The sequence below is a fragment of the Oncorhynchus tshawytscha genome, linkage group LG16, assembly GCF_018296145.1.
Source record: "Oncorhynchus tshawytscha isolate Ot180627B linkage group LG16, Otsh_v2.0, whole genome shotgun sequence".
In the NCBI taxonomy this organism is placed as follows: Eukaryota; Metazoa; Chordata; class Actinopteri; order Salmoniformes; family Salmonidae; genus Oncorhynchus; species Oncorhynchus tshawytscha.
This window is the reverse complement of record NC_056444.1, coordinates 58,384,753-58,409,086: the sequence shown is the minus strand read 5'-3', so window position 1 is coordinate 58,409,086 and position 24,334 is coordinate 58,384,753. Positions and strand designations below refer to the sequence as shown.

General features: G+C 45.1%; 2 protein-coding genes across 11 annotated transcripts in view; both read right to left on the bottom strand.

Annotated features, from left to right (window-relative positions):
* Positions 1 to 7,457, bottom strand: part of usp19 (ubiquitin specific peptidase 19) — a 41,473-nt gene extending 34,016 nt beyond the window's left edge. For 4 of the 9 annotated variants that reach the window (XM_024375567.2, XM_024375572.2, XM_024375571.2 and 1 more), the window contains exons 1-2: positions 6,864 to 7,456; positions 2,252 to 2,549 (exon numbers count right to left, since the gene is read on the bottom strand). In XM_024375567.2, coding sequence (XP_024231335.1) covers positions 2,252 to 2,405 — 154 coding nt within the window. In that variant the 5' untranslated portion in view covers positions 2,406 to 2,549; positions 6,864 to 7,456. Of the gene's footprint in view, positions 1 to 2,251; positions 2,550 to 6,863 lie in introns of all 9 variants that reach the window. The other 5 variants (XM_024375569.2, XM_024375568.2, XM_024375570.2 and 2 more) reach the window with 5 other exon arrangements.
* A 172-nt stretch (positions 7,458 to 7,629) lies between these two features.
* The window catches only part of lamb2 (laminin, beta 2 (laminin S)), a 41,098-nt gene continuing 24,393 nt past the window's right edge, over positions 7,630 to 24,334 (bottom strand). The window contains exons 8-35 of one of the 2 annotated variants that reach the window (XM_024375564.2): positions 21,607 to 21,806; positions 21,322 to 21,442; positions 20,981 to 21,169; positions 20,551 to 20,730; positions 20,239 to 20,351; positions 19,598 to 19,677; positions 19,365 to 19,500; positions 19,095 to 19,253; positions 18,560 to 18,687; positions 18,262 to 18,397; positions 17,483 to 17,675; positions 17,228 to 17,371; positions 16,752 to 16,983; positions 16,483 to 16,652; positions 16,114 to 16,149; positions 13,902 to 14,126; positions 13,549 to 13,766; positions 13,273 to 13,369; positions 11,508 to 11,880; positions 11,172 to 11,356; positions 10,763 to 11,004; positions 10,428 to 10,631; positions 10,128 to 10,272; positions 9,732 to 9,939; positions 9,044 to 9,185; positions 8,776 to 8,952; positions 8,534 to 8,693; positions 7,630 to 8,278 (exon numbers count right to left, since the gene is read on the bottom strand). In XM_024375564.2, the coding sequence (XP_024231332.1) occupies positions 8,142 to 8,278; positions 8,534 to 8,693; positions 8,776 to 8,952; positions 9,044 to 9,185; positions 9,732 to 9,939; positions 10,128 to 10,272; positions 10,428 to 10,631; positions 10,763 to 11,004; positions 11,172 to 11,356; positions 11,508 to 11,880; positions 13,273 to 13,369; positions 13,549 to 13,766; positions 13,902 to 14,126; positions 16,114 to 16,149; positions 16,483 to 16,652; positions 16,752 to 16,983; positions 17,228 to 17,371; positions 17,483 to 17,675; positions 18,262 to 18,397; positions 18,560 to 18,687; positions 19,095 to 19,253; positions 19,365 to 19,500; positions 19,598 to 19,677; positions 20,239 to 20,351; positions 20,551 to 20,730; positions 20,981 to 21,169; positions 21,322 to 21,442; positions 21,607 to 21,806 (4,730 nt within the window). In that variant the 3' untranslated portion in view covers positions 7,630 to 8,141. The remainder of the gene's footprint in view (positions 8,279 to 8,533; positions 8,694 to 8,775; positions 8,953 to 9,043; positions 9,186 to 9,731; positions 9,940 to 10,127; positions 10,273 to 10,427; positions 10,632 to 10,762; positions 11,005 to 11,171; positions 11,357 to 11,507; positions 11,881 to 13,272; positions 13,370 to 13,548; positions 13,767 to 13,901; positions 14,127 to 16,113; positions 16,150 to 16,482; positions 16,653 to 16,751; positions 16,984 to 17,227; positions 17,372 to 17,482; positions 17,676 to 18,261; positions 18,398 to 18,559; positions 18,688 to 19,094; positions 19,254 to 19,364; positions 19,501 to 19,597; positions 19,678 to 20,238; positions 20,352 to 20,550; positions 20,731 to 20,980; positions 21,170 to 21,321; positions 21,443 to 21,606; positions 21,807 to 24,334) is intronic. The other variant, XM_024375565.2, reaches the window with a different exon arrangement.

The window sequence follows — 24,334 nt, the reverse complement described above, 5'->3', positions numbered from 1 at the left end:
GCTGGTCTGCGCATGCTCTGAGGATGGGGCTAGGGATGCCGTCTGGGCCGGCAGCCTTGCAAGGGTTAACATGTTTAAATGTTTTACTCACGTTGCGGTGAAGGAGAGCCCTTTGGCTTTGTTTGGGCCGTGTCATTGGCACTGTGTATTGTCCTCAAAGCGAGCAAAATAGTTTTTTAGTTTGTCTGGGAGCAAAACATAGTGGTCCATGACGGGGCTGGTTTTCTTTTTGTAATCTGTGAGTGACTGTAGACCCTGCCACATACGTCTTGTGTCTGAGCCGTTGAATTGCGTCTCTACTTTGTCTCTATACTGACACTTAGGTTGTTTGATTGCCTTGCGGAGGGAATATCTACATTGTTTGTATTCGGTCATGTTTCCGGTCGCCTTGCCATGATTAAAAGCAGTAGTTTGCGCTTTCAGTTTTACGCGAATGCTGCCATCAATCCACGGTTTCTGGTTGGGTAAGGTTTTAATAGTCACCGTGTTTCCTGTTTTAGTTTCTGTCTATAGGCTGGGAGCAACAAAATGGAGTAGTGGTCAGATTTGCCGAAAGGGGGGTGAGGGATGGCTTTGTATGCGTCGCGGAAGTTGGAGTAGCAATGATCCAGAATAATGCCAGCCCGGGTAGTGCATTCGATATGCTGATAAAATATAGGGAGCCTTGTTTTCAGATTAGCCTTGTTAAAATCCCCAGCTACAATAAATGCAGCCTCAGGATATGTGGTTTCCAGTTTACATAGAGTCCAATGAAGTTCTTTCAAGGCCGACATGGTGTCTGCTTGGGGGGATATACACGGCTGTGATTATAATCAAAGACAATGCTCTTGGTAGATAATGCGGTCAGCATTTGATTGTAAGGAACTCTAGATCAGGTGAACAAAAAGGACTTGAGTTCCTGTATGTTGTTATGACCACACCACGACTCGTTAATCACATTCTTAACAGAGATGTTTGTTTCTGTCAGAGCGATGTGTGAAGAAACCGGGTGGCTGTACAGACTCTGATAACGTATCCCGAGTGAACCATGCTTCCGTGAAACAGAGAATGTTGCAATCTCTGATGTGATACAACCTGGAATCAAACCAGGGTCTGTAGTGACGCCTCTAGCACTGAGATGCTGTTTTAGACCACTGCGCCACTTGGGAGCCCCAAATGTACTGTGTAAATTGTTCAAAGTAGTAATTGTGCATAGAGTTCTAATGGTTTGTTAAACTTTGAAAACATCTGGGAGTTTGACATACATTTTCAAGTAAAAAAATTCAGAGTCTCAGCGTAATACCGTTTCTGTGGAATTGCCTGTAGCTAGATGAGGCAATAGAGGAGGACACTGTGTGGGTAGGTAGAGACTCACGCTGGCCGGCCCTCTGAATTGATTGGGCTCATGTTCTGGTTGGAGAGAGCTGACCAGAGAAGCACAGCAGCTCTTGTGACCTTGACACGGCATGTTTCCCTGTGGCCAGCCCTACACCAGCTAGGATTACAAGTCTTCAGCATTAAGCAGAGAGCAGCAACATAAACAGCCAGTGACCATGCATGAGCTCACAACATCAGCACTCACATCTTACTTTCAAACACAATACATAGGCAAAAGCTGCTGTACATTTGTTTCCTCAGCTGTGTGTCTTGTACTAGACATCATTCGTACTCAGTATAATATTTTCACGTTCTTCTTCAAGTGGTTATGGGAAAAGTGATAATTCCTGCATTAGCATTTTTACCTCTTAGTATGAACAGATGATCTTATAAATATTAAGCATTATATTTTCTACATACATTATATCTGGTTTTAGGCGTTTAAGTTTACGCTGAAAATATTTTTTTTGTGGCAGAAACAATTTAGCTAAATGAATATTGGAGAAACACTGGAAAGTGACACCTTGTAAGACAAAGAAAATACCTCCAAGGCCCATAACACATTATGTTCTGTTCTATATACTACAATAAAAGAGAAGGCTGCAAATGACAAACAACTTACTGGAGGATGCAAAAAAAAATACATATTTAGCCAAATGTAATGTATCAAAAGTCCTTTAGGAACCACAAACGGGGAACTAAGCAGCACTCCCCATAGATGACACAAAGTAAACCTGAAGTACCCTTCACCACCACTAGTTATCCCCATTGTATAGTCAGGTTTATGCATTGAGGCTCAACACAACAAATAGGCTTGCTCACAGCAAACACTGCACGCATTGCTAATAAAGCAACACCTCCTGCCTTACCACACCCAAAATATCTAATCTCCAACCTTTCTTGTGCTCTGCATTGTCCCCTGCTGCTGCTGCTCGCTTGGCCTCCCTGCTCTCTTGGTTGGCCCTGTCCTTCTGCTTCTTCTTACTGGTGGTGTCATCGGCGCTGCGCTGACCCCCATTCCGCCGGCCTGATTCAGTGCTGCTGGCCATCTTCAGGCACTTAGCGCTCACGGGACGCCCGTCGCCTGCGTCGCTGCTGCTGGGGTCTGGTTCTGAGGTGTGCCGCTTTCTGCCCGGTCCAGCTATCTTGGCGATGTAACAAGTTAGAACTCTCCCAAAACAGAATCAAGGGGCCTGAATAGAATCAGGAGACCAACACAGTTATCAATGAGTGTTGCAGAGCTACATAAGAGTCATGAATAGAGGTCGACCAACTAAACGGAATGTCAGATTAATTAGGGCAGATTTTAAGTTTTCATAACAATCGGAAATCTGTATTTTTGGGGCGCCGATTTTTTTTAAATACCTTTTATTTAACTAGTCAAGTCAGTTAAGAACACATTCTTATTTACAATGGAAAAACCCACCATCCCTAGGCCAACTGCCTTGTTCAGAGGCAGAACGACAGATTTTCACCTTGTCAGCTCTGGGATTCAATCTTGCAACCTTACCGTTAACTAGTCCAACGCTCTAACCACCTGCCTCATGAGGAGCCTGCCTGTTACGCGAATGCAGTAGAAGCCAAGGTAAGTTGCTAGCTTATAAAAATCAATCAATCATAATCACTAGTTATAACTACACATGGTTGATGAGATACTAGTTTATCAAGCGTGTCCTGCGTTGCATATAATCGATGCAACACTGATTTAACAAAAGCGCATTTGCGAAAATCGTATCAATCGTTGGACGACTGTACCTAACCATAAACGCCAATGCCTTACTTAAAATCAATACAGAGAAGTATATATTTTTGTACCTGCATATTTAGCTAAAAGAAATCCAGGTTAGCAGGCAATATTAACCAGGTGAAATTGTGTCACTTCTCTTGCATCCATTGCATGCAGAGTCAGTGTATATGCAACAGTTTGGGCAGCCTGGCTCATTGCGAACTAATTTGCCAGAATTGTACATAATTATGACATAATATTGAAGGTTGTGCAATGTAACAAGAATATTTAGACTTATGGGTGCCACCCGTTAGATAAAATACCGAACGGTTACGTATTTCACTGAAATAAAACGTTTTTTCCCCGGAAATGATAGTTTCCGGATTAAACCATATTAAATGAGCAAAGGCTCGCTCTGAGACTTGGAGTAGTTATTCCCCTTGCTCTGCAAGGGCCGCTGCTTTTGTGGAGCGATGGGTAACGCTGCTTCGAGTGTGGCGTTTGTCGATGTATTCCTGGTTCGAGCCCAGGTAGGGGCGAGGAGAGGGACGGAAGCTATACTGTTACACTGGCAATACTAAAGTGCCTATAAGAACATAGTCAAAGGTATAAGAAATACAAATGGTAGAGAGAGAGAGTCCTTTAAATACTATATTAACTACAACCTAAAACTTCTTACCTGGGAATATTGAAGACTCATGTTAAAAGGAACCACCAGCTTTCATATGTTCTCATGTTCTGAGCAAGGAACTTAAACGTTAGCTTTTTTACATGGCACATATTGCACGTTTACTTCTCCAACACTTTGTTTTTGCATTATTTAAACCAAATTGAACATGTTTCATTATTTATTTGATTTTTATTGATATATTATATTAAGTTAAAATAAGTGTTCATTCAGTATTGTTATAATTGTCATTATTACAAATAAATCAATTTTTTAACAATGTGTCTATTAATAGGTATCGGCCTTTTTTGGTCCTCCAATAATCGGTATCGTTGTTGAAAAAAAATCATAATCGGTCAACCTCTAGTCATGAAGAGTGTCATTTATGCAGTTGGGCCCCAAGTTCAGACCCCAATTAAAGACATGTTCCGGTACTTTAGCGACTAGTGTTTTTTTTTTTTTACCTCCTGATTTGGGCTGGATGTGTCAACACGCAGTTCATATATGCATAATCTATAAGCAGAATTACAGTCTTACCTCAATTAGCCACAGAATCCGTAGTTTAAAGAGTGTTTTATGGAAGCAGTGAGCTGCCGTTTTCCCTACATTTAACCCCACGTGGGCCAGCCCACAAGCAATTGAAGTTTCAGCCTCTTGCCATTTGAGTGACAGCTAGCAAGATACACACACAGTATTGTGAGATAAAAAGCAATGACATGGTGCACATATCTGCATATTTGTGATGTAATAGCACATAGTTTCTAAACACAAAAGTGCAACATCTTCAATAAGAGAAGTGAAAAATTCTTCATTAGTTGTTCATTTTCTCAAAATCTAAAAGGCACAACCTAGATTCAAGACAATGTCTTAAGTAGTTGAACATGTTAATACTCCAAAAGTGTTAAAGTTACACCTTTTTATTTTCGTCACAAACAACTTTGTATTGAAGGAGTGCCTTTGATTTGACAGCCTGCACATTAAATAAAATGTTGTTGGTCACATACACAGTACAGCGCGAGACGACCATTAGACTCAATGATGCATTTCTGCACATGAGCTAAGGTAACCAATGTCGCCATGACATTGCCTACAAGTGTGATTGTGGATTTCTATTGGAGAAGCAATTTCTGCCCATCTTCAATAGTAGGCTATTTTCACAGACCCCTTTTGGCTACTTTCAGAACTACTGGCTAAAAAGTATACAAAAGTACCGGATAATATCTTTAAGTTGAATGCACTAACTGTAGCTAAGTCACTCTGGAGAAGAGCTCCTGTTAAATTACTTAAATGTAAATTAAGTGTAAAATGAACCCTCACCCCTTTCAGATTAAACTATTTAATTCCAAACATTTCCTTTATATTAATCAGATTGCATTATCTCTGCAAACATTCCTTGCATCCATTATTTTATTTAACTAGGCAAGTCAATTAAGAACAAATTCTTATTTTCAATGACAGCCTACCAAGAGGCAAAACACCTCCTGTGGGGACAGAGGCTAGGATTAGAAATGTAAATTTGGGACAAAACACACATCACGACAAGAGAGGCACCACAAGCTCACAACACTACATAAAGAGAGACCTAAGACAACACCACAACATGGCAGCAGCACAACATGGTACAAACATTGTTAGGCACAGACAAAAGCACAAAGGGCAAAAAGGTAGAGACAACAATACAACTGTCAGTAAAAGTGTCCATGATTGGGTCTTTGAATGTAGAAATGGGGATAAAACAGTCAATTGTTTGTGTTTTTTGCAGCTCGTTCCAGTCGCTATCTGAAGCGAACTGAAAAGAGGAGCGAAACTGGGATGTGTTCGCTTTGGGGACCTTCACAGAATGTGACTGGCAGAGTGCTGTATGTGGAGGATGAGGGTATTAGTAGGTATCTCAGAGGGGAGTGAGGCCGAAGAAGGTTTTTATAAATAAACATCAACCAGTAGGTCTTGCGCCAGGTATACAGATATGTCCAGTTTACAGAGGAGTATAGAGTGCAAAGACGAGTCCTATAAGGTGCATTGGTGGAAAATCTGATGTCCCGAATGGTAAAGAACATCTAGTCTATCAAGCATAGTCACTTTAATAACTCTACCTACATATTACCTCAACTAACCAGTGCCCATTGACTCTGTACCGGTGCCCCCTGTATATAGCCTCGCTATTGTTATTTTACTGCTGCTCTTTAATTATTTGCAACTTTTTTTCTTCTGATTATTATTATTTATGTTGTACTGCATTTTTGGTTAGGGGACTTCTAAGTAAGCATTTCACTATATGGCTACACCGGTTGTATTTGCCGCACGTGACATAACATTTGATTTCATCTGTAAATTATGTCTCCGTAATCTAGCATGGGTAAAATTTATCAGGATTAGTTAGTATTATCTAGCTACTAGAAAGTTAAACCGATTGGTGGTGGCTGTCTAATTTAGCTACAAATTTTAAAAAAACAACAATGTGACATATCGAGCTAACGTTAAATATCTTGAGCGTTTTGTCTTGGCTGTTGCTGGATTGTTAACGTCAGTCACAATGTGGCTAGCAAATCTCTACCTTTTTGGTACAATGCTGGCTAACTACAATATCTTTAAGTAACTAGTTGTGTTTAACTTTACAAATTGCATTTGGCTATAGCTAGCTCCCTCGTTAACGTTACACCTTGATGTACATTTCTGCGACAGCCTATTTATCCTCAATGTAATGGCGTCATGTTGCTGCGGCAAGTCAGCTAGCTACTGTAGCTACATCACGTTAGCTATCTAGCATACTAAAACAAGTTACTTGGCTGTCAATGATCATTGGCAAATCAAGTTGTTCAATAATCAGATAATTCAACATTAAAATGTGAACATGTGATTTCTCATGTCATTAATGACAGGAATAGCTAAATTGCCAATGTAACGTGAGTCGGCTAACGACGTTACTAGCCAACGTAGCTCGTTAACGTTACTCAACTAACAGTTTAACGTTAGCTAAGCTAACAACAGTTAGCCATCTTTAGTTTGTTGGCCAGCTAACGTTCGTTATGTTGACAAGCTAAACAAACAATGCATATTGACAATATCACCTCATGCCTTGTTATAATAAAATATAAATTGTGGCGGACTACTTACAAAACGTGTATAATTTGGAGTATGGTCTCCGGGTCTTTGGGCACAATGCCGGTGAGTCCGTAACGTTAGTTCAACAGTCCTCGTTAAGCTTAATGAAACAGCCGCGGGCCTCTGCTCATCCCTGCTTGCAATCGAAACCCCGTACTCCGGTGTTTCTCGAAAATTCTCTTTATCCAGGACCCATTTTTTAAAATATATATACCGAATATATAAAGCAAATAAATGTGACGTAAATTACAACAAATCTATCAATCGCTTCAACCTACTTTACCGGCCCCCGCGCAATGACTCACACTTTGTTTAGGAACAAAAACAGTCCAAACCGAAATCCACTCTGAAGACTAGGCACTTCCTGAAGGCAGCACTGTAGCTACCAAACCCTCACCATGTGATCAAGGTTTTCTTGGTTGATTCTACAGACGGCTATGCAAACAGGGAATGCGATTACTAACACATTCTTCTTCTTCTTCTATCATGGTGGTTCGCAAACAATCGCTAAACTGAATTTCGCCGTAACACAGGATTATTATAGGGAGCTTATTATAAGGGGATATTTTATAGGATATGACATTTGTTGACATCTTCTCCTCAGGGGATCGATACCGCTCTCCCCACCATGGCAATGTATGTTGATTTATGTGCAGCGATGGTGTTCCGGTCACACAATTTCAGTTTCTCGAATTGGAGGGTGGACATTTTTTTTCAATGTCTATTTTCAGGTAACCCCAAAACAGTTCTGTCCATTACAAAAAAATAATACAAACCATTTAATGTATGTAGGGTTTAATGAGCACATTCATCCATCATTGATCCAGGTGAGATATCAGAAACTATGTCAAAGTGACCTTTCATCCAGTGGGTAGGGTACACAACTTTTATTCCTTTTTTGTTTGTTTATCCAGAACAATGTATTCATACATAATTTTTTTGGCTTCTTTATATTGTGAATGTGTCAGGGTTTTGGGGGGTGATCTGAGTTTTGGGCCAAACATGTGCAAAGGTCTGTATTTTGCATGTGCACATTAACACATTTTAATTGAAATGTCATGTGGAGGCACTTCTATCCTTCAGTTGAAAGTCACACAGTAATACACAATGTGGCCACACAATGTTATATTAGTTGTGTGAAATCTCACAATCAAAAAGGCACGGTTACACAGTGTAGTCGGACAGGCACCTCTAGGGCGAGGTGCATAGTGTACAGGCTCAGCGGTGTGAAACAGTAGTAGTTTCATATAGTGTCTGTCAGTGTTGGTTTGACCAGCCAGGTCCTGGCTGTTACTGACAGGTGTTGTAGATCTGGATCTGTTTGTTGATGTCGTTGAGGATAGCCTTCATCTTGTCTTCTAGGCCGTCCAGCTGCTGGGCTTTGCCCTCCAACGTTTTCTGGTTCTCTTCATAGTCTTTCTCTAGCTCTGTGGATATAAAGTATTGTCAAGTTTATATTTTAAATGTTTCATCTTAGAATAACCAGGACTGGCTGACAGACCTACATTTTGGTCTCTGGTCAAAGAACAATCAGACAAATTCAGACAATACAGTGACACCTTTTAACCACAAGAGGGCAATGTTGCCTTCACTATTCTCCAAGGTTAGAGTGTGAAAATCGAAAGTAAATGCTGCTTTAAAATAAAGGCGGCCCAGTTCCCTCCAGGGTCCCTCCTACACACCTGCTAGTCTCTGAAGCTTGTTCTGGGCGTCCTTCAGTAGCTCTTTGGCTTCGTCTCTTAGGCGCTCTGCTTTCTTCTTCGCCTCCTGAACGGTCTTGGCTTTCGTGTCCACCAACTCCTGCACTGTGTGATACTTATCCATCAGCTCACCATCTAAAATCTGAGAGAAAAAAGACTGCATAATCAGTAACAGACATGGTATTACAGTCACAAATATACACAAATAAACAACACACACACACCTGCTTAGCCTCATTGGCTTTGTCCCGTGCCATAGTGGCTGTCTCCTCAGCTCGAGCTGCTGCCACGCTGTTGTGGGCACGTTTGAGCTTCAGAGCATTAATCTCCCGACCTAGGTTGCCCATGCGGTCCATGGCATCATTCAAGTCATGTTCACTGCTTGAGGTCTCAGACTCAATCTAAAAGCAGGGGAAACATCAGGAATGTATTCTCTTTTGATCCCTTCATCACATCAAACTGCATGCAGATGGTGTCCACACACTTGAGTACCTGTGCTAGTCGAGCTTCCGTTTCACCAATGTCAGCCCGAGCCCGCTGTATGGCCTTCTCTGCTGTGGCCTGGGCCTTCTTAGCATCCTCAAGTGCCTGTTTTACTGTCTCTGCTGTGGATTTCACCCCCTCTGCCCGATTCCTACATAACGGAAACACATGTCAGAATCAGGAGCGTCTTGCTCTGCTGAAACATTTCCTTTGACATGACACAGCTATAATCTACACAGTGTACAAAACCTTAAGAACACCTTCCTAAGATTGAGTTGCACCCCGCCCCTTTTGCCCCCAGAACAGCACAATTCGCCGTGGCATGGACTTTATAAGGTGTCAAAAGCATTTCACAGGGATGTTGGCCCACATTGGGTGGTGGACCATTCTTGATACACATGTGGAACCGTTGCAGTTGCAGCACTTACTACCGTACCCCGTTCAAAGGCACTTAAATCTTTTGTCTTGCCCATTCATTCTCTGAATGACACACATACACAATCCATGTCTCAAGGTTTAAAAATCCTTCTTGAACCGTCCCCTTCCCTTCATCTGCAATGATTGAAGTGGATTTAACAAGTGACATCAATAAGGGATCATAGCTTTCACCTGGTCAGTCTATGTCATAGAAATGTTTTGTATCTTCAGTGTATAACCCTCTATAACCCTCCTCTACATACAAGGCACACACACACACCTGGCCTTCTTGGCCTCCTGTAGCAGCTGCTCTGCTTTGCGCACATCGTCCTGTGTCTGTTGCAGAATGGCGTCTACGTTGGAGAGGCTCCGGACCCGGTCCTTGATCTCCTCTGCCAGGTGTCTGATCTGCTGTGGTGAGGCTGGGATGGACAGCTCCAGGACACGGTTGGCAACCGTCTCAATGCTGTCTGGATCCGCACCCTCCTCTGCAAGGAGATGGATAGTCAGATCAGCACAGATATTTTTGATGTTGATTGGGAAGTTAACACTTAGTGATGATGCTGATCATGATGATGATCCCGAGTTTAAGATAAATTGCTTTTATGGTCCCATGTAGACAAGGACCTTACTGTTCCTCGTACATCTGAATTCTCTATCACTTTAGCCAACTCACGCATGAGGAAGTCCCGGATCTGCTTGATGAGGTCCCGCAGGTCATTGTTGGAGCGCTCCACCTTGTTCTTGGTGTTGGTGGCCTTGTCCAGAGCTGCCTGGGCTTTACTCTTCGCCTCCTCCGCCTTGGTCTTGGCATCTGCAACCTGAGAAGCCCTCAGAATCAGGGATAACTGTTGTCAAGTACCCTTATGCTGTAGGTCATACAGTTGTATGCATTAGTGGCATGCCGCAATAGATTTTGCAGGTCTCCATTTCCTGTCAAGACAGTGTTGGTTTAGGTACACTTAGTGTAACTGACCTTGTGGAAGAGCTCCTCTACCTCCCCCATGGCTTTGTTCAGCTCTTTCTCTGCGTGCTTGGACCTCTCCAGGGCGTTATCTGCCATCGCTACGGCACCGTTGCAGTTCAGGCCTCCGCAGTGCCTATTCCCCTCATCGTCACGGCAACCTGCTCCTCCGCAAAGGCTCTCTGCACAGGGGGCATCGCCAGGGGTCCCACAGACCTGATCAAAGGTGGTGGGGGTGGAACATGTATCAGATTACTACATTTGTTTATAACTTTGCCTGAACTCTTCTTCTGATCTTGTGCTGTTTAAGGGGTTTAATCCAATCAGACAGATGATGCATGCTTCACCTTCTCATTGATCTTCTTCATGTCCAGGGTCTGAGCCTTGGCATTGAGGTCCCCCAGGGCTCGCTTGTTGGCAGCGTTCTTACGGTTGAAGTCATCTTTCTTGGCAGAGATGAGGCGTTCTGTCTTGCGGCGTGTGTCTGCTGATTGGCTAACAGTGCTGGGCGTGGTGGTGGTTGACTGGTTGGCTCGCCGCTCTGCATCACGGGACTTGTTATAGGAGCTGTGGATGCTGTCATATGCACCTGGAGGAAAGAGAGTGCCAAATAATAATAACAACACATTTAATACGACATTTAACTAATATTTTTTAAGTATTTCTACAAAAAAAAACATTAATAACATCAGTCATTAGGGCATTTTGTATCCCAGAAACCCTATGTTGGAAGGGGGAAATGAAGTCTCTGCTCACCCAGGAAGTTGGAGTTCTTGAGGATGTCCAGTTGACGGTGGAGCTGATCTGAGGTCAGGTTTAGCTGTTTGGCCTCTCTCTCCAGAGCACTGAGCTCATTACTGGCCTCAACGTTGCTGTTCTGCACACTGGTCAGGTCTCCCTCCAGACGATTCAGTGTGTCTGTAGTCTCACCTATCTGAGACCTGCAGGAGAAAGAGATAGGAAATTACAGTTAAACTCCAAAACTGGAGGAGAGTCATATTTATGGTGAATCTTTATGCAGACTGAAATTCTATCTATGTATGTGTATTGTTATGTAAAGTATAATACAGTGTCTGTGTGTATGTCTTGTACCTGAGGTCTTCAATGAGCTCCATCAGGCTGCTGACTGCCTCTGCGGTGGTGTTGCGGGCGTTGACGATGCCCTGGGCCTGTGCCAGCTTCTTCTCCAGGTCTCTGAAGGCCTTCTCATAGGCTCCAGTCAGGCCCGTGGTCTGGATCTCTTGAGCCCGTTCCGACAGGGTCTTGGTTCGGACAGCCAGGTCCTGCACCACCCGGTCCCAGTCCCCAAAGCACTGGTGGCAAGGCTGGCAGTTAGGGAACTGGCCTGAGAAGCCCCTCGCACACTGGTCACAACGCACGCCTGACACCCCCTGCTGACACACACAGTGGCCTGACTTCTGGTCACACTGGGATGTCTCTATGCCCCTGGGGTCACAGTCACAGACTGAGCGAGATAGAGAGAGAGAAAGTGAGGGATTGTTAGGATACAGTGCATTCGGAAAGTATTCAGACCCCTTGACTTTTCCACATTTTGTTATGTTACAGCCTTATTCTAAAGTGGATTAAATAAAACATTTTCCTCACCATTCTACACACAATACCCCATAATGAGAATGAGAAAACAGGTTTTTAGAAAGTTTAGCAAATTTATTTAAAAAAAATAAATAATAATAATACTTATGTAAATAAGGTATTCATACTCTTTGCTATGAGACTCGAAATTGAGCTCCGGTGCATCCTGTTTTCATTGGTCATCCTTAAAATTGGAGTCCACCTGTGGTAAATTCAATTGATTGGACATGATTTGGAAAGGCACACACCTATCTATTTAAGGTCCCACAGTTGACAGTGCATGTCAGAGCAAAAACCAAGCCACGAGGTTGAAGAGATTGTCCTTAGAGCTCCGAGACAGGATTGTGTCGAGGCACAGATCTGAGGAAGGGAACCAAAACACTTCTGCAGCATTGAAGGTCCCCAAGAACACAGGGGTCTCCATCATTCTTAAATTAAAGAAGTTTGGAACCACCAAGACTCTCCCTAGAGCTGGCTGCCCGGCCAAACTGAGCAATCAGGGGAGAAGGGCTTTGGTCATGGAGGTGACCAAGAACCCGATGGTCACTCTGACAGAGCTCTACAGTTCCTCTGTGGAGATGGGAGAACCTTCCAGAAGGACAACCATCTCTGCAGCACTTCATCAATCACGCCTTTATGGTAGAGTGGCCAGACAGAAGCCACTCCTCAGTAAAAGGCACATGACAGTCCAAGAAGCCTTGGGGCTGTAATCGCTGCCAAAGCTGCTTCAACAAAGTACTGAATACTTATGTAAATGTGATATTTACAGTTTTTATTTTTAATACAGTTGCACAAATTTCTAAAAACCTGATTTTGCTTTGTCCTTATGGAGTATTGTGTGTATAGATTGATGTGGTGAAAAAAACAATTGAGCACATTTTAGAAAAAGGCTGTAACCTAACAAATGTGAAAAAAAGTCATGGGGCCGGAATACTTTCCAAATGCACTGTATGTCAAATGCTGATATTTTGATGCCACACTTATAACACATTCCATGACTCATGAATAACACCTTCCATGACTCATGAATAACACCTTCCGTGACTCATGAATAACACCTTCCGTGACTCATGAATAACACCTTCCGTGACTCATGAATAACACCTTCCGTGACTCATGAATAACACCTTCCGTGACTCATGAATAACACCTTCCATGACTCATGAATAACACCTTCCATGACTCATGAATAACAACTTCCATGACTCATGAATAACACCTTCCATGACTCATGAATAACACCTTCCGTGACGTTAAAGCTGACCTCTGCACTGGATCCTGGGGTCTCCCCAGTAGTTCTCTTGGCAGTCTGTGCAGGTCTTTCCACCGAATCCATCACGACACTGACACTTTCCAGTGAACTGGGGCACAGGGAGGTCAAACATGAGCATGAGGTCACAGAAGAGATCTGTCTCATAATGCACCTTAGTAATGCATTTCGCTACACTATAATCATTTCGCTACACTCACAATAACATCTGCTAACCATGTGTATGTGACCAATAAAATTTGATTTGATAATGGAACCACACACACACACCTCGTTGCAGGCCGAGTTGACAGCATTGTTGGGGTCACAGCCGCAGGCCTCACAGCCCCGCCCACTAGCCAGGTTCCAGTAGTTGGGTTTACAGTGGTCACATGTCAGGCCGATGGTGTTGGGTAAACACTGGCACTGCCCCGTGGCACGCTGGCAGACACACTCATCCCGCGCTGTACACTGGGTATGCTCTGTGCCCAGGAAGCTACAGGTGCACTCTGGGGAAGCATACAGAAGAAAATAGATTGAACCTTTACTAGGGTGCACGACACATAGTTCCAATGCAACATTCCGAAGATGAATGGTTCTTAAGTTTTCTGGTGTGTGACGAGGATGTGTCAACAGAGACTCACTTCTGCAGTTGCGTCGCGAGGCGTCTCCATAGTAACCGCTCTTGCACACGCCACAGTCCGGTCCCTCTGTGTTGTAGAGACACTTCTTACACTCTCCTGTCCTCCGGTCACACGCATCCAGATCTGACATGTCAATGTTATTACTGCACCTGCACGGCTGGCACCGCCCACCTGGCTGGGAGGGGTTACCGTAGTAACCAGGGGCGCACTCCTCACACCGGGAACCTGTGACCAATAGGAAAAAAGGTTGAAGGAGAAGGTGTGACATTTTTGTAAAGAAAGAGTACTTCCGTGGAATATCTCATGGTGAGATTGAGATATTTATTGGCTGGGTGATGGATATAAATTACTTCATATTTCCAAGTATTTCCAAACTGTTTTCCAGTGGATTTAAGTGAGACGGTTACAGTGTGACAACTTCTGCGAACAGAGAGTCATGTGCTGTGTGTGATACCTACCTCAGTGACTATCAGTAAAGTCATTATCAGAATGTTACTCAAACTGTACACATCATGTTATAAACTTAATTCGTTTTGATATTTTATCATTGTGCAATGCTATTATATCTTGGGTTAAAAGGGAGTTGGTTACCCAGGAGATTAACAGTGATTAGTGAGGATCTCTGTGATCACACTGTTGCAAAGTGGATTATGTTCAGTCTTTCGGCAGACATCGTGAACAATTAGCTTTTCTCACAAAGAGCCTGTCAGGATTTGGCCAGGATTGTTCCGGTTTTGGCCACCAGATGCCCCCATTGTGCTTTTTGACCCTTTTGTTTTCCCTTGTTTCCAGTTATTATTTGCACCTGTGCCTCGTTTCCCTTGAATGTATTTAAACCCTTAGTTTTCCTCAGTTCTTTGCTCTGTGTTTGAATGTTAGCACCCAGCCCCAGTGATGCTGTGAACAGTTGTTGCGCCAGTTGGACTCGCTTGTGGTACTCTGTTTTTGGTCTAGTTAATTTATTTTTGATTATCTTTTGAGGCTTTTTCCTGCTGTACCTACCACCTTGTGGATTTACCTTTTGACTTGGAGGATTACCTTTTTCTCTTGGAATTACTTTTGACGTTGTGGATTTATATTTTTGCCTGAACTTTCCTTTTTACTTTATTAAAACACCGTCTCAAGTACTGCCTTGTCTGCCTCGTCTTCTGGGTTCTGCCGACTATTAGTGGCTAAGTGACTCTTTCTCACACCGGAGACCTGAGTTCATAACTGGGTCGTGACAGAGCCCATATCTTCTTAAGATGGATTCAGATGAAGGGAGAAATACTTGCCATTTTTGAGTCCAGCTGACGGCTGCAGGGGGCAGAGTATGCTGGTGTGGGAGGGGGCTGACTTTTGGGTCGGACAGACAATTTACAGCTGCTGGTCTTGTGGTCTCTCCAGCATACTCTTCCCCCTGCAGCCGTTAGCTGGACAAAAAAAATGGGAAGTACTGTATTCTAAACCATAGTGGAACAAAACATAGGATTTCCTCATATAACGGACAAGATTTCCTCAACTGATTGATAAAGGGGCATTGTGATTCTACTATTTTGTGTTTAGGTGATTCATTGTGCCTTTGTTTCTTTGTCTTTGCGGAGCAAACTAAATATATTGAATAAAAGGATATGACACATAGAAGGGGCTGTTGCTGGTAAGTAGGTTTATAGTAAAGCACATATTGAGCTCATTGCAGAAAAGCTGTCTAAAGCAGAGTAGGCAGAATGCTTGTTTGTCTTTCTGTCACAGGCTCACAGTGGATGTGAATGTACAATAGGTTGGCGTAATCTCACAGCTTCAGCTTGTCTACTATGACTGATATACCTGTTACTGTCTTTTGTGTCTGCAACAGAGGCAGAGAATCACAAGGCAAAAGGCAGCGTGGCAGAGATTTTGTTTTTATCAGCTGGTTGACTGTTTGGCTGCTTAGTGCCTGTGTAAGCCAGCAGGAGTACCAAGCACTGACTGTATGTGCCCAGTATAACATTATAGTTGCTATACACAGGAGACACTGCAGAAGGTGACCCAGACCCAGTGTCGGCCATCCAACTCAAACACAGTTATTTGTGTTATACAATCAGTCGAAACCGATTCTTGGTCAGTTCTTGGGAGCTCCATCTACTCTGAGGCAGGAATGCACTGTGGCACAGCACCATAGATGGGTGGGGTGCTGAAGCCATGCAGGTGGGGGGGGGTTGGTAAGGAGGGTGGGGTCACCATCACTACTCACGCTTGAAAGAACCCTCGGAGCGCTTAACCATCCCCCCTGTGCCAAGTTGGGTAAGGGAGGAAACACACATTATCATTCCACATTTTTCCTGGTAGGATAAACGTTCTACAAGAGAAGTGTCTATTTGTCTCACCAAAAGACCCACCCTGGCGAATGACTTGGAATATCACACCATGGACATTTCCCCGAGTTAAATCACACTAACAGATCCTCTTTCACAGTACATCATCAACCCTAGGAAGCATCTGCTCATTCATGCAGACATGATCAAACTGTTCCTCGTCCACTTGCCTGGCTGACAAAGAGGAGGAAGAACAGTAAGGAGAGAGAGAAGACACCTCAATGGAGAAATGGAGGTGTGGGTTGTACCTGTATATCCTTGGTTACAGTTACAGACCACCTGTCTGTTGCGGTTGTCCTGGTAACAGGAGGCAGCGAAGTGGCGTCCGCTGTTTGGGCCATCTGGGCAAGGACAGGCCCGACATTGGTTACCCATACCTGTGCCCAACACTGGGTTGCCGTAGTATCCGTTGGCACATCTTGAAATACAGCAATAGCAGTATGCTTGTCAATAACATTACACTGGCTACCTTAATACTTATTCAAGATTCCCCACTGTCCCCGTGGTGAAGCCTAACCTGTCACATTTGTCCCCTCCAGTGTTGTCCCTGCAGTTGAGACAGGCTCCGGTCCTCTGGTGGCACTCCTCAGCATGTCCATTACACAGGCATCGCTTACAGTTGGGGAAGCCCCAGTGTCCTGCCTGGCAGCCATCGCACCGCTGGCCGAACGCACCCGGGCGGCACGGGCACTGCCCAGTCAACTGGTCACAGGACCGAGTGACCGCACCTTCCAGATTGCACTCACATGCTAGAGAGAGGGAGGAAGGGAGAGAGAGAGAGATTTATTGGAAAGTATAAATCAAGAGAGGAGTGGGTCAGTAGGTAATGAGGCAGCAGGGGGCGCCACCAGTACAGCTGTTCACATAAGTGGGATAGACAGACTGTACAGTCCAATGCACCTTTGTAGAATAAGCTATTTGTGTACCCTACAGGATAACACCAGGAGTTTTGCCCTCACTCTTTGTGCGGTTGACTGGGGTTACAACACTAACCTTTACATCCTGCAGGTCCAAAGCCGTACGTCCCAGGAGCACACTGGTCACAGCGAAGTCCAATCACGTTTGGCCTACAGCGGCACTGACCTCCGTGCGTGTCACACACTGAGCTGACTGAGCCCTGGGGGTCACACAGGCAAGCTGTGAAGAAGAAAGACGTGATGAAAACGTTTTCATTTCATTGTGAAAATAATTACCAGGCATCCTTGATGATAGCAGATCGTGATTATGTGTACCCCTGAAATAACTTACGCAGGGCTCCATGGTTAATAATGGCTGACATGCTGGTGATGAGTTTGGCACAGACGTTGCTGATCTGGGGGCGTGTCACGCTCTTGGCCCCCTCGTGGCAGCGGTAGCGCTCGTAGCTCTGCTTCCTAGCGATGGAGGCGGGGTCACCCCCAATGAACATCTCCAGGGAGGAGTAACGAGGGATCAGGGAGATCTGGAGAGGAAGCAGGGAGGAGTATTAGCTGGATTGCATAAGAAGAACACAATTAGAGAGAGAGGGAGAGAGATAAAGAGAGAGATGTGCAGACAAGTATAATTTATTTAGTAAGTTTCTTAAAATGTTATATCATTTACTTTGTAATTGTTGCCCTTTTTTAATTGATAGTTACACTCTTGTCTCATCACTGCAACTCCCCAACGGGCTCGGGAGAGGCGAAGGTCAAGTCATGTGTCATTCGAAACATGACCCGCCAAGCCGCACTGCTTCTTAACACACTGCTCACTTAACCCGGAAGCTAGCTGCACCAATGTGTCAGAGGAAACACTGTTCAACTGACGACCGAAGTCAGCTTGCAGGTGCCCGGGCCGCCGTAAGGAGTCGCTAGAGCACGATGAGCCAAGGAAAGCCCCCCCAGCCAAACCTTCACCGAACCCAGACGACAGTGGGCCAATTGTATGTCGCCCTATAGGCTCCCAGTAACGGCCAGCTGTGACAGCCTGGGATCGAACCCCCGACTGTTGTGGCGCCTTAGACCGCTGCACCACTCAGGAGGCTCAATTTGTTGAGTCTTGATACTCACAGAGTCCACTAAAATGTTGGCAGCGGTTGTACCAAGAATGAGAATACTGTTCCCATCCAGATAGCGACTGAACTCAAAGCGAAGAGTGTAGCTCACTCCTCTCTCCATGCATACAGGTGGAGGCAGCACGACAAACCTGCAGCAAACACACACACACCACACACGGGAAAATACTAACTTTTAGGAAAAGCAAAGTCCACCATGTAGTAACATCCAATTACGCAAGTGTATCACCGTCACCTGAGCCAGACACAAGGGCACTGTGTATTCCGTAGTGAGGTGTGTGTGAGTTTCTCACCTGGATCCTGCAGGCAGGGACACAGTGAGCATGTCGTCTGCAGGGATGGTGTTTCCACAAGGGCTGCTGGTGGGAATGGGCCCTGGCCGAATGATCGTCACACGGACCTCCCCCCAGTCCCGTGGCATCTAACACAAGACACACACACACCACAATAACAGTCATATACAGTTACACACTGTGCACATCCAGAAAACAGAGGGGAGTGTGTGTGTGTGTGTGTGTGTGTGTGTGTGTGTGTGTGTACACGTATGCACAGTTGAAGTCTGAAGTTTACATACACTTAGGTCGGAGTCATTAAAATAAGTTTGTCAACCACTCCACAAATTTCTTGTTAACAAACTATGGTTTTGGCAAGTCGGTTAGTTCATCTACTTCGTGCAGATACAAGTACATTTTTATTTTCTTGCGTTTTACCTCCCCCGTGTGTGCTATGCTGGTAACAGCGTAAATCCTGGTATGAGAGAAGGACGGTATGACGATTTGAACATCTGAATACCGCCCAAGCCCAGTATGTGTGTGACTAGGCACTAACCTGTGGCTCATAGCGGATGAGGAGGTCGTACTCCATGGAGTAGGGGATGTTGTTGATGGAGAACTCCAGGCTGCTGCCCTCTGGGACCTTGGCAAACCCAGTGCCAGTCCAGGTGGCAGGGCGCCCAGGCTGGTGCTCCCTCTGCTCCACACTACAGCCCTGGACACACACACAAATACCATCAAGCATTCACACAAAGTCAAACATAGACAGTACAAACAATGCAAATAAGGGTCCACCCCAGTCTTATCTATAACAAGAAGTAGTTACCTGTCCCAATATGGCCAGCTCAGCCTCATAGGTATAGTGGTCCAGAGCCATGAAGTACCATCCAGACTCCACCTGGGTACATTGACGGCCCATCATATGACTACGACAGCGGCACTGGCCATTCTCCATAGAGCAGCTGGGGAAGACGCATAAGAAATCTATGCAGTAAGCATGTAACCCGTCGACAGCACCCCCAACCCAAAACATCTTCCAGTGGCCACGCTGTCACTCACTGGTTATCTGTGGCTCCGCCCACATCACAGTCACAGTCTCTGCAGCCATTCATGTCATGACTCAGTGCCCAGTGTTCTGGCTGTGGGCAGACAGACAGGCAGCTGTTAGCACCAGACAGATGACATTCCTGACTACATCAGCCAGGGTTACTGGACCTTACATCATCGGTAACTACTCAGATACCTCAACCAGGTGTTCCTCGCTCCAAAATGAGATACTGTAGATACATGCTGCCTATCAAAGTACAGGCTGGTAGAGCTTAAGTTATGGGTGCAAAATAGTGGTTGTGACTTTAAAACAAGCCTTTATGCAGCTTATGAGAGTTAAGGATCCACTTAGTCCGGACCACAGCTGACCATTTTTAGCATGCTGTAACCTACACCAACCGGAGAGGCCTGACATCCCTGGGCTACATTTAGATATGAAGCCCCAAGCAGGGCTTTACATTCCTGGGTATTGTTACTGGCACGGCAAGGAAGTTATGTGAGTGACAGGGGGATGTGAATGACTCAGAAACACCTATGACTCTTCGGGAGGGTGCATGTATGTATGTACGTATGAATGAATGAATGAATGAAAAGAGAGAGAGAGAATCTCTGTGTGTTATGGTTAGGAGAGGGAGGCTCTCCTGGAGCCTTACCAGACACAGGTCACAGCTGCGCCCGGTGACCAGTCGCTTGCAGAAGCAGTCCCCGCTCACAGGGTCACATTTTGGGCTCTCTGACACAGTACCCCTGGGGTCACACTGGCAGGCTGAGGGGGGTAGAGCAGGAATTATAGGGGCATGGGAACACAGAAATGTGGCACATGATTTTATTCAAAGCACTGAGAGAGATTAACAACAGATTGCTCCAAAATCTCTAACATAACAACCACACAAAATGAGGGTCATTTGGACTACAATCAGTTCAATTTGTTAGAATGATTCATGATTGTGCTCCTCTCCACTCACGTTGGCAGCCGCGGGGGTTTGCTGCACTCAGGCCAAAGAAGCCAGACTTGCATTTGTCACAGCGATGCCCTTCCACGTGGTCCTTACAGCGGCACTGCCCAGCGATCATGCCCAGGGATGGCTCGTCATGCCCGTCACAGATGCCCCCATTCAGGGAACCATCAGGATCACAGTCACAGGCTGGTAGAAGGAAGACAACAAACATCCTGTTAAACTTAACAAACGTAACCATAGAGTAGTACGTACTACCTAGAAAACATGTACACACTCACATCTAATGGACATAAAGTGGTACCAGGGTTTCAAACGTGAAAATAACCTGTACACGTACATAACTATGTCATCACTCATACACAGTATGATAATGTGAGAAATACACACACAGTTCCTGTGCCCCAGTTCTGAGAAGCGGTCGACACCCTCTACTCACCAGTACAGACCCCGGGGTCTCTGATGTCCCTACTGAGGTCCTTGTAGTAAAATGGTTTACACATCTCACAGTTGCGTCCCATGGTGTTGTGGAGACAGTGGTCACAGACGCCACCGGCGGCATTGCCCGTGGCCAAGTAAACCGCCATGTCAAAGTGACACTGGTTGGAGTGGCCGTTACAGTTACATTCTGTGAGAGACCAAGGGTACAGATAACAACATACTTAAGATTCTCATTCCTTTGATTATGACCTATGACTGGTGTGTTCATAATAATAACCAGTGATGTTAGGAGAGGAGTAAGAGACGTTTCTTGTTATGGTGTGGTACACCACCACTCACTCTTGCAGGCGTTGGTGTTGCGTCCCTCAGCCGGTCTCCAGGGCATGTCACTATGGAAGTCATCACACAGCTCACAATTCAGACCCTTCGTGTTGTGCTTGCAGACACACCTCCCATGGACCTGGTGGACAGGGAGGCTGAATTACACAAATCACAGAGAATTCTAAACAAAACCTCCCATTCTAACTCCCCTCTGCACAGATGCCTCTGCTTTCATACACAGCAATCTATATAGGGCAGTCTTCCTCCATACAACTAAGGGCAGTTCTGTGTCCCCTTACTCACCATGCCCTCCTCATCCTTGATCCCATCGATGGGGGCACACTCGGAGGCGTGGCCATAGCAGAAGCAGTTGCCGCGGACGACCAGCTCGTACATGGCATAGTAGTACTTCTCCTTGATCTCCACGCGGGAGTCCAGCAGGTTATCTCCCAGAGTGTGCAGCTTGGTGAAGTTCACACGCAGGTTAGTGATCTTCAGCTGGTCTTCAGGATGCAAGAGGAGAGAAGAGAAGAGAGGAAGGGGGGGGGGCAGAGAGATTAGGAGATATACAACAAGCTATTTGAACATCCAAATGAATACTTCAAAGTCAAAAGGAAAGGTTCCAGATACATCATTAATTATCTATTAACCCCAACCCCCACCACAGACATAAGCAGAGACACTCTCCCCTGTAAAAGGCAGAAGTCAAGGCCAGCCGAGCATGACATCGCTGAAGGGGGCCGGGGGTGAAAATAAGGGCGGACTGAAAGGGGCATGGAGGGTGTTGTTAGGAGACTTGAGTTGCGTCCCAAATGGTACCCTATTTCCTAAACACTGCACTACTTTTGACCAGAGCCTTATGGGCCCTGGTCAACAGTAGTGCACTAGAAAGAGAATAGGGTGCCATTTGGGACGCACTATGATAAACTCTCACAGAAGGACGGTAGGTTGCTACTGTGCACAGAACATTCCCTGCTGTCAGTCACGTTCCAGCTTTTCACTAGGAAACAATACACAAAATGTATCATTAGACCAAATATTTATGAAGAGGTCATCACTTCATGGAGTCTATGAAGGAAGAAACCACATGGAAGAGTGGAAAGCAAGTTAGGTCCAAAAAAACAGATTTTCTCCAATGGCTCATCTTACCCCTACAGACTAGAGAGAGATGCGCTGCAGACAGCATGTGGAATCAATCAGCACTCTCTCTCTCTCCACTTCGTGCTTATCTCTCTCCACACAGTGTTTCAACACAAACAAATGGAGAACAAGTCACACCTCTATGCGAAAAAGCGGTGTTTTGGGGCAGCTACCTTCACTGTACTCCTAAGAAACACTTAGTATTCTTTGTGTGGTTACTTCCTTTACCTACCTTCATTTGACTTGGCAGAGCAGCAGAGCGGCAGAGCAGCCTCAAATCCGGGCCCTATCAGTACTCCTGGCCTCTGTTATCTGAGCGTATCCTTTCTCACACACAGAAGGGCCCTGTTCTCTAGACCTTGACAGGCAAAACACCACTCCCTTTCTCACAAACCAGTGGGACAATAAGTTCCACTGTTCCACAGGACTTTGGGGAATATCAGGCTGTTGCCAGGGCCACAATATGCCATGTACAACTCCTATGAGTATCAGTCAAGCCACTGGTAAAGTAATTTCATTGTTATTATTAACATACTCCTGTACCTCCTGCTAACAGCTCCCCCAACTTCCCCCAACTTCCCTGACAGGATTACCTCTATCAGGACAGAGCCGTCCATCTTTAAACTCTCTAGCTGTGGATGAGCTCTGCATGGGAAAGTGCTCAAACTAAACCATAGGCATTCTGTAACGGTATACACCCGACATCCAGGCTTCATTTTAACTCCCTCCTCTCAGACATCCTCCCTCCATGTCGATATTCTGTGGCACACTAGCAGATTCAACTGCCTCCTTTACAGCAGGAACACATCAGGTTTCAGCACTTTAATTACTAAACCCCCTCAAAATGTGTCTCTCTGTCAAACCCGAGCTAAAGCCGATACCGAGTGAGAGCTCTTTATCTATGCATAGTCACTTTACCTGTAAGGTTCTGCTTTTCTTTTCTTAGTCAACCTTGTGTTCTTTTTTTTGTGTTCTGGAAGGTAGCCCTGTTTCTTTGTGTTCTGGAACGTAGCCCTGTTTCTTTGTGTTCTGGAACGTAGCCCTGTTTCTTTGTGTTCTGGAACGTAGCCCTGTTTCTTTGTGTTCTGGAAGGTAGCCCTGTTTCTTTGTGTTCTGGAACGTAGCCCTGTTTCTTTGTGTTCTGGAACGTAGCCCTGTTTCTTTGTGTTCTGGAACGTAGCCCTGTTTCTTTGTGTTCTGGAACGTAGCCCTGTTTCTTTGTGTTTTGTGTTCTGGACCATAGCCCTGTTTCTTTGTGTTCTGGAACGTAGCCTGTTTCTTTGTGTTCTTTCTGTTTCTTTGTGTTCTGGAACGTAGCCCTGTTTCTTTGTGTTCTGGAACGTAGCCCTGTTTCTTTGTGTTCTGGAACGTAGCCCTGTTTCTTTGTGTTCTGGAACGTAGCCCTGTTTCTTTGTGTTCTGGAACGTAGCCCTGTTTCTTTGTGTTCTGGACCGTAGCCCTGTTTCTTTGTGTTCTGGAACGTAGCCCTGTTTCTTTGTGTTCTGGAACGTAGCCCTGTTTCTTTGTGTTCTGGAACGTAGCCCTGTTTCTTTGTGTTCTGGACCGTAGCCCTGTCTTTCATTTTTGTTCATTGATTTCACCTGTGTTCATTTCTCACCTGGTCTCATCAGCTCCCTATTTAGTTCACTTCTTTCTGTTTACATGGTTGTGAGTTATTGTTTGTTTTTGACTGCATACCTGTGTTTGACCATTGCCTGCCTGTGGCCATGATTTCTGCAAAGGCTTGATAAACATCTGCCGTGCTCTGTGCGTGACTCTACGCCTTTTTCTCCCTGAGTATTCATTACATTACCTCTACCTACATGTACATATTACATCAATTACCTCGACTAACCTGTGACCCCCGCACATTGACTCTGTACCAGTACCT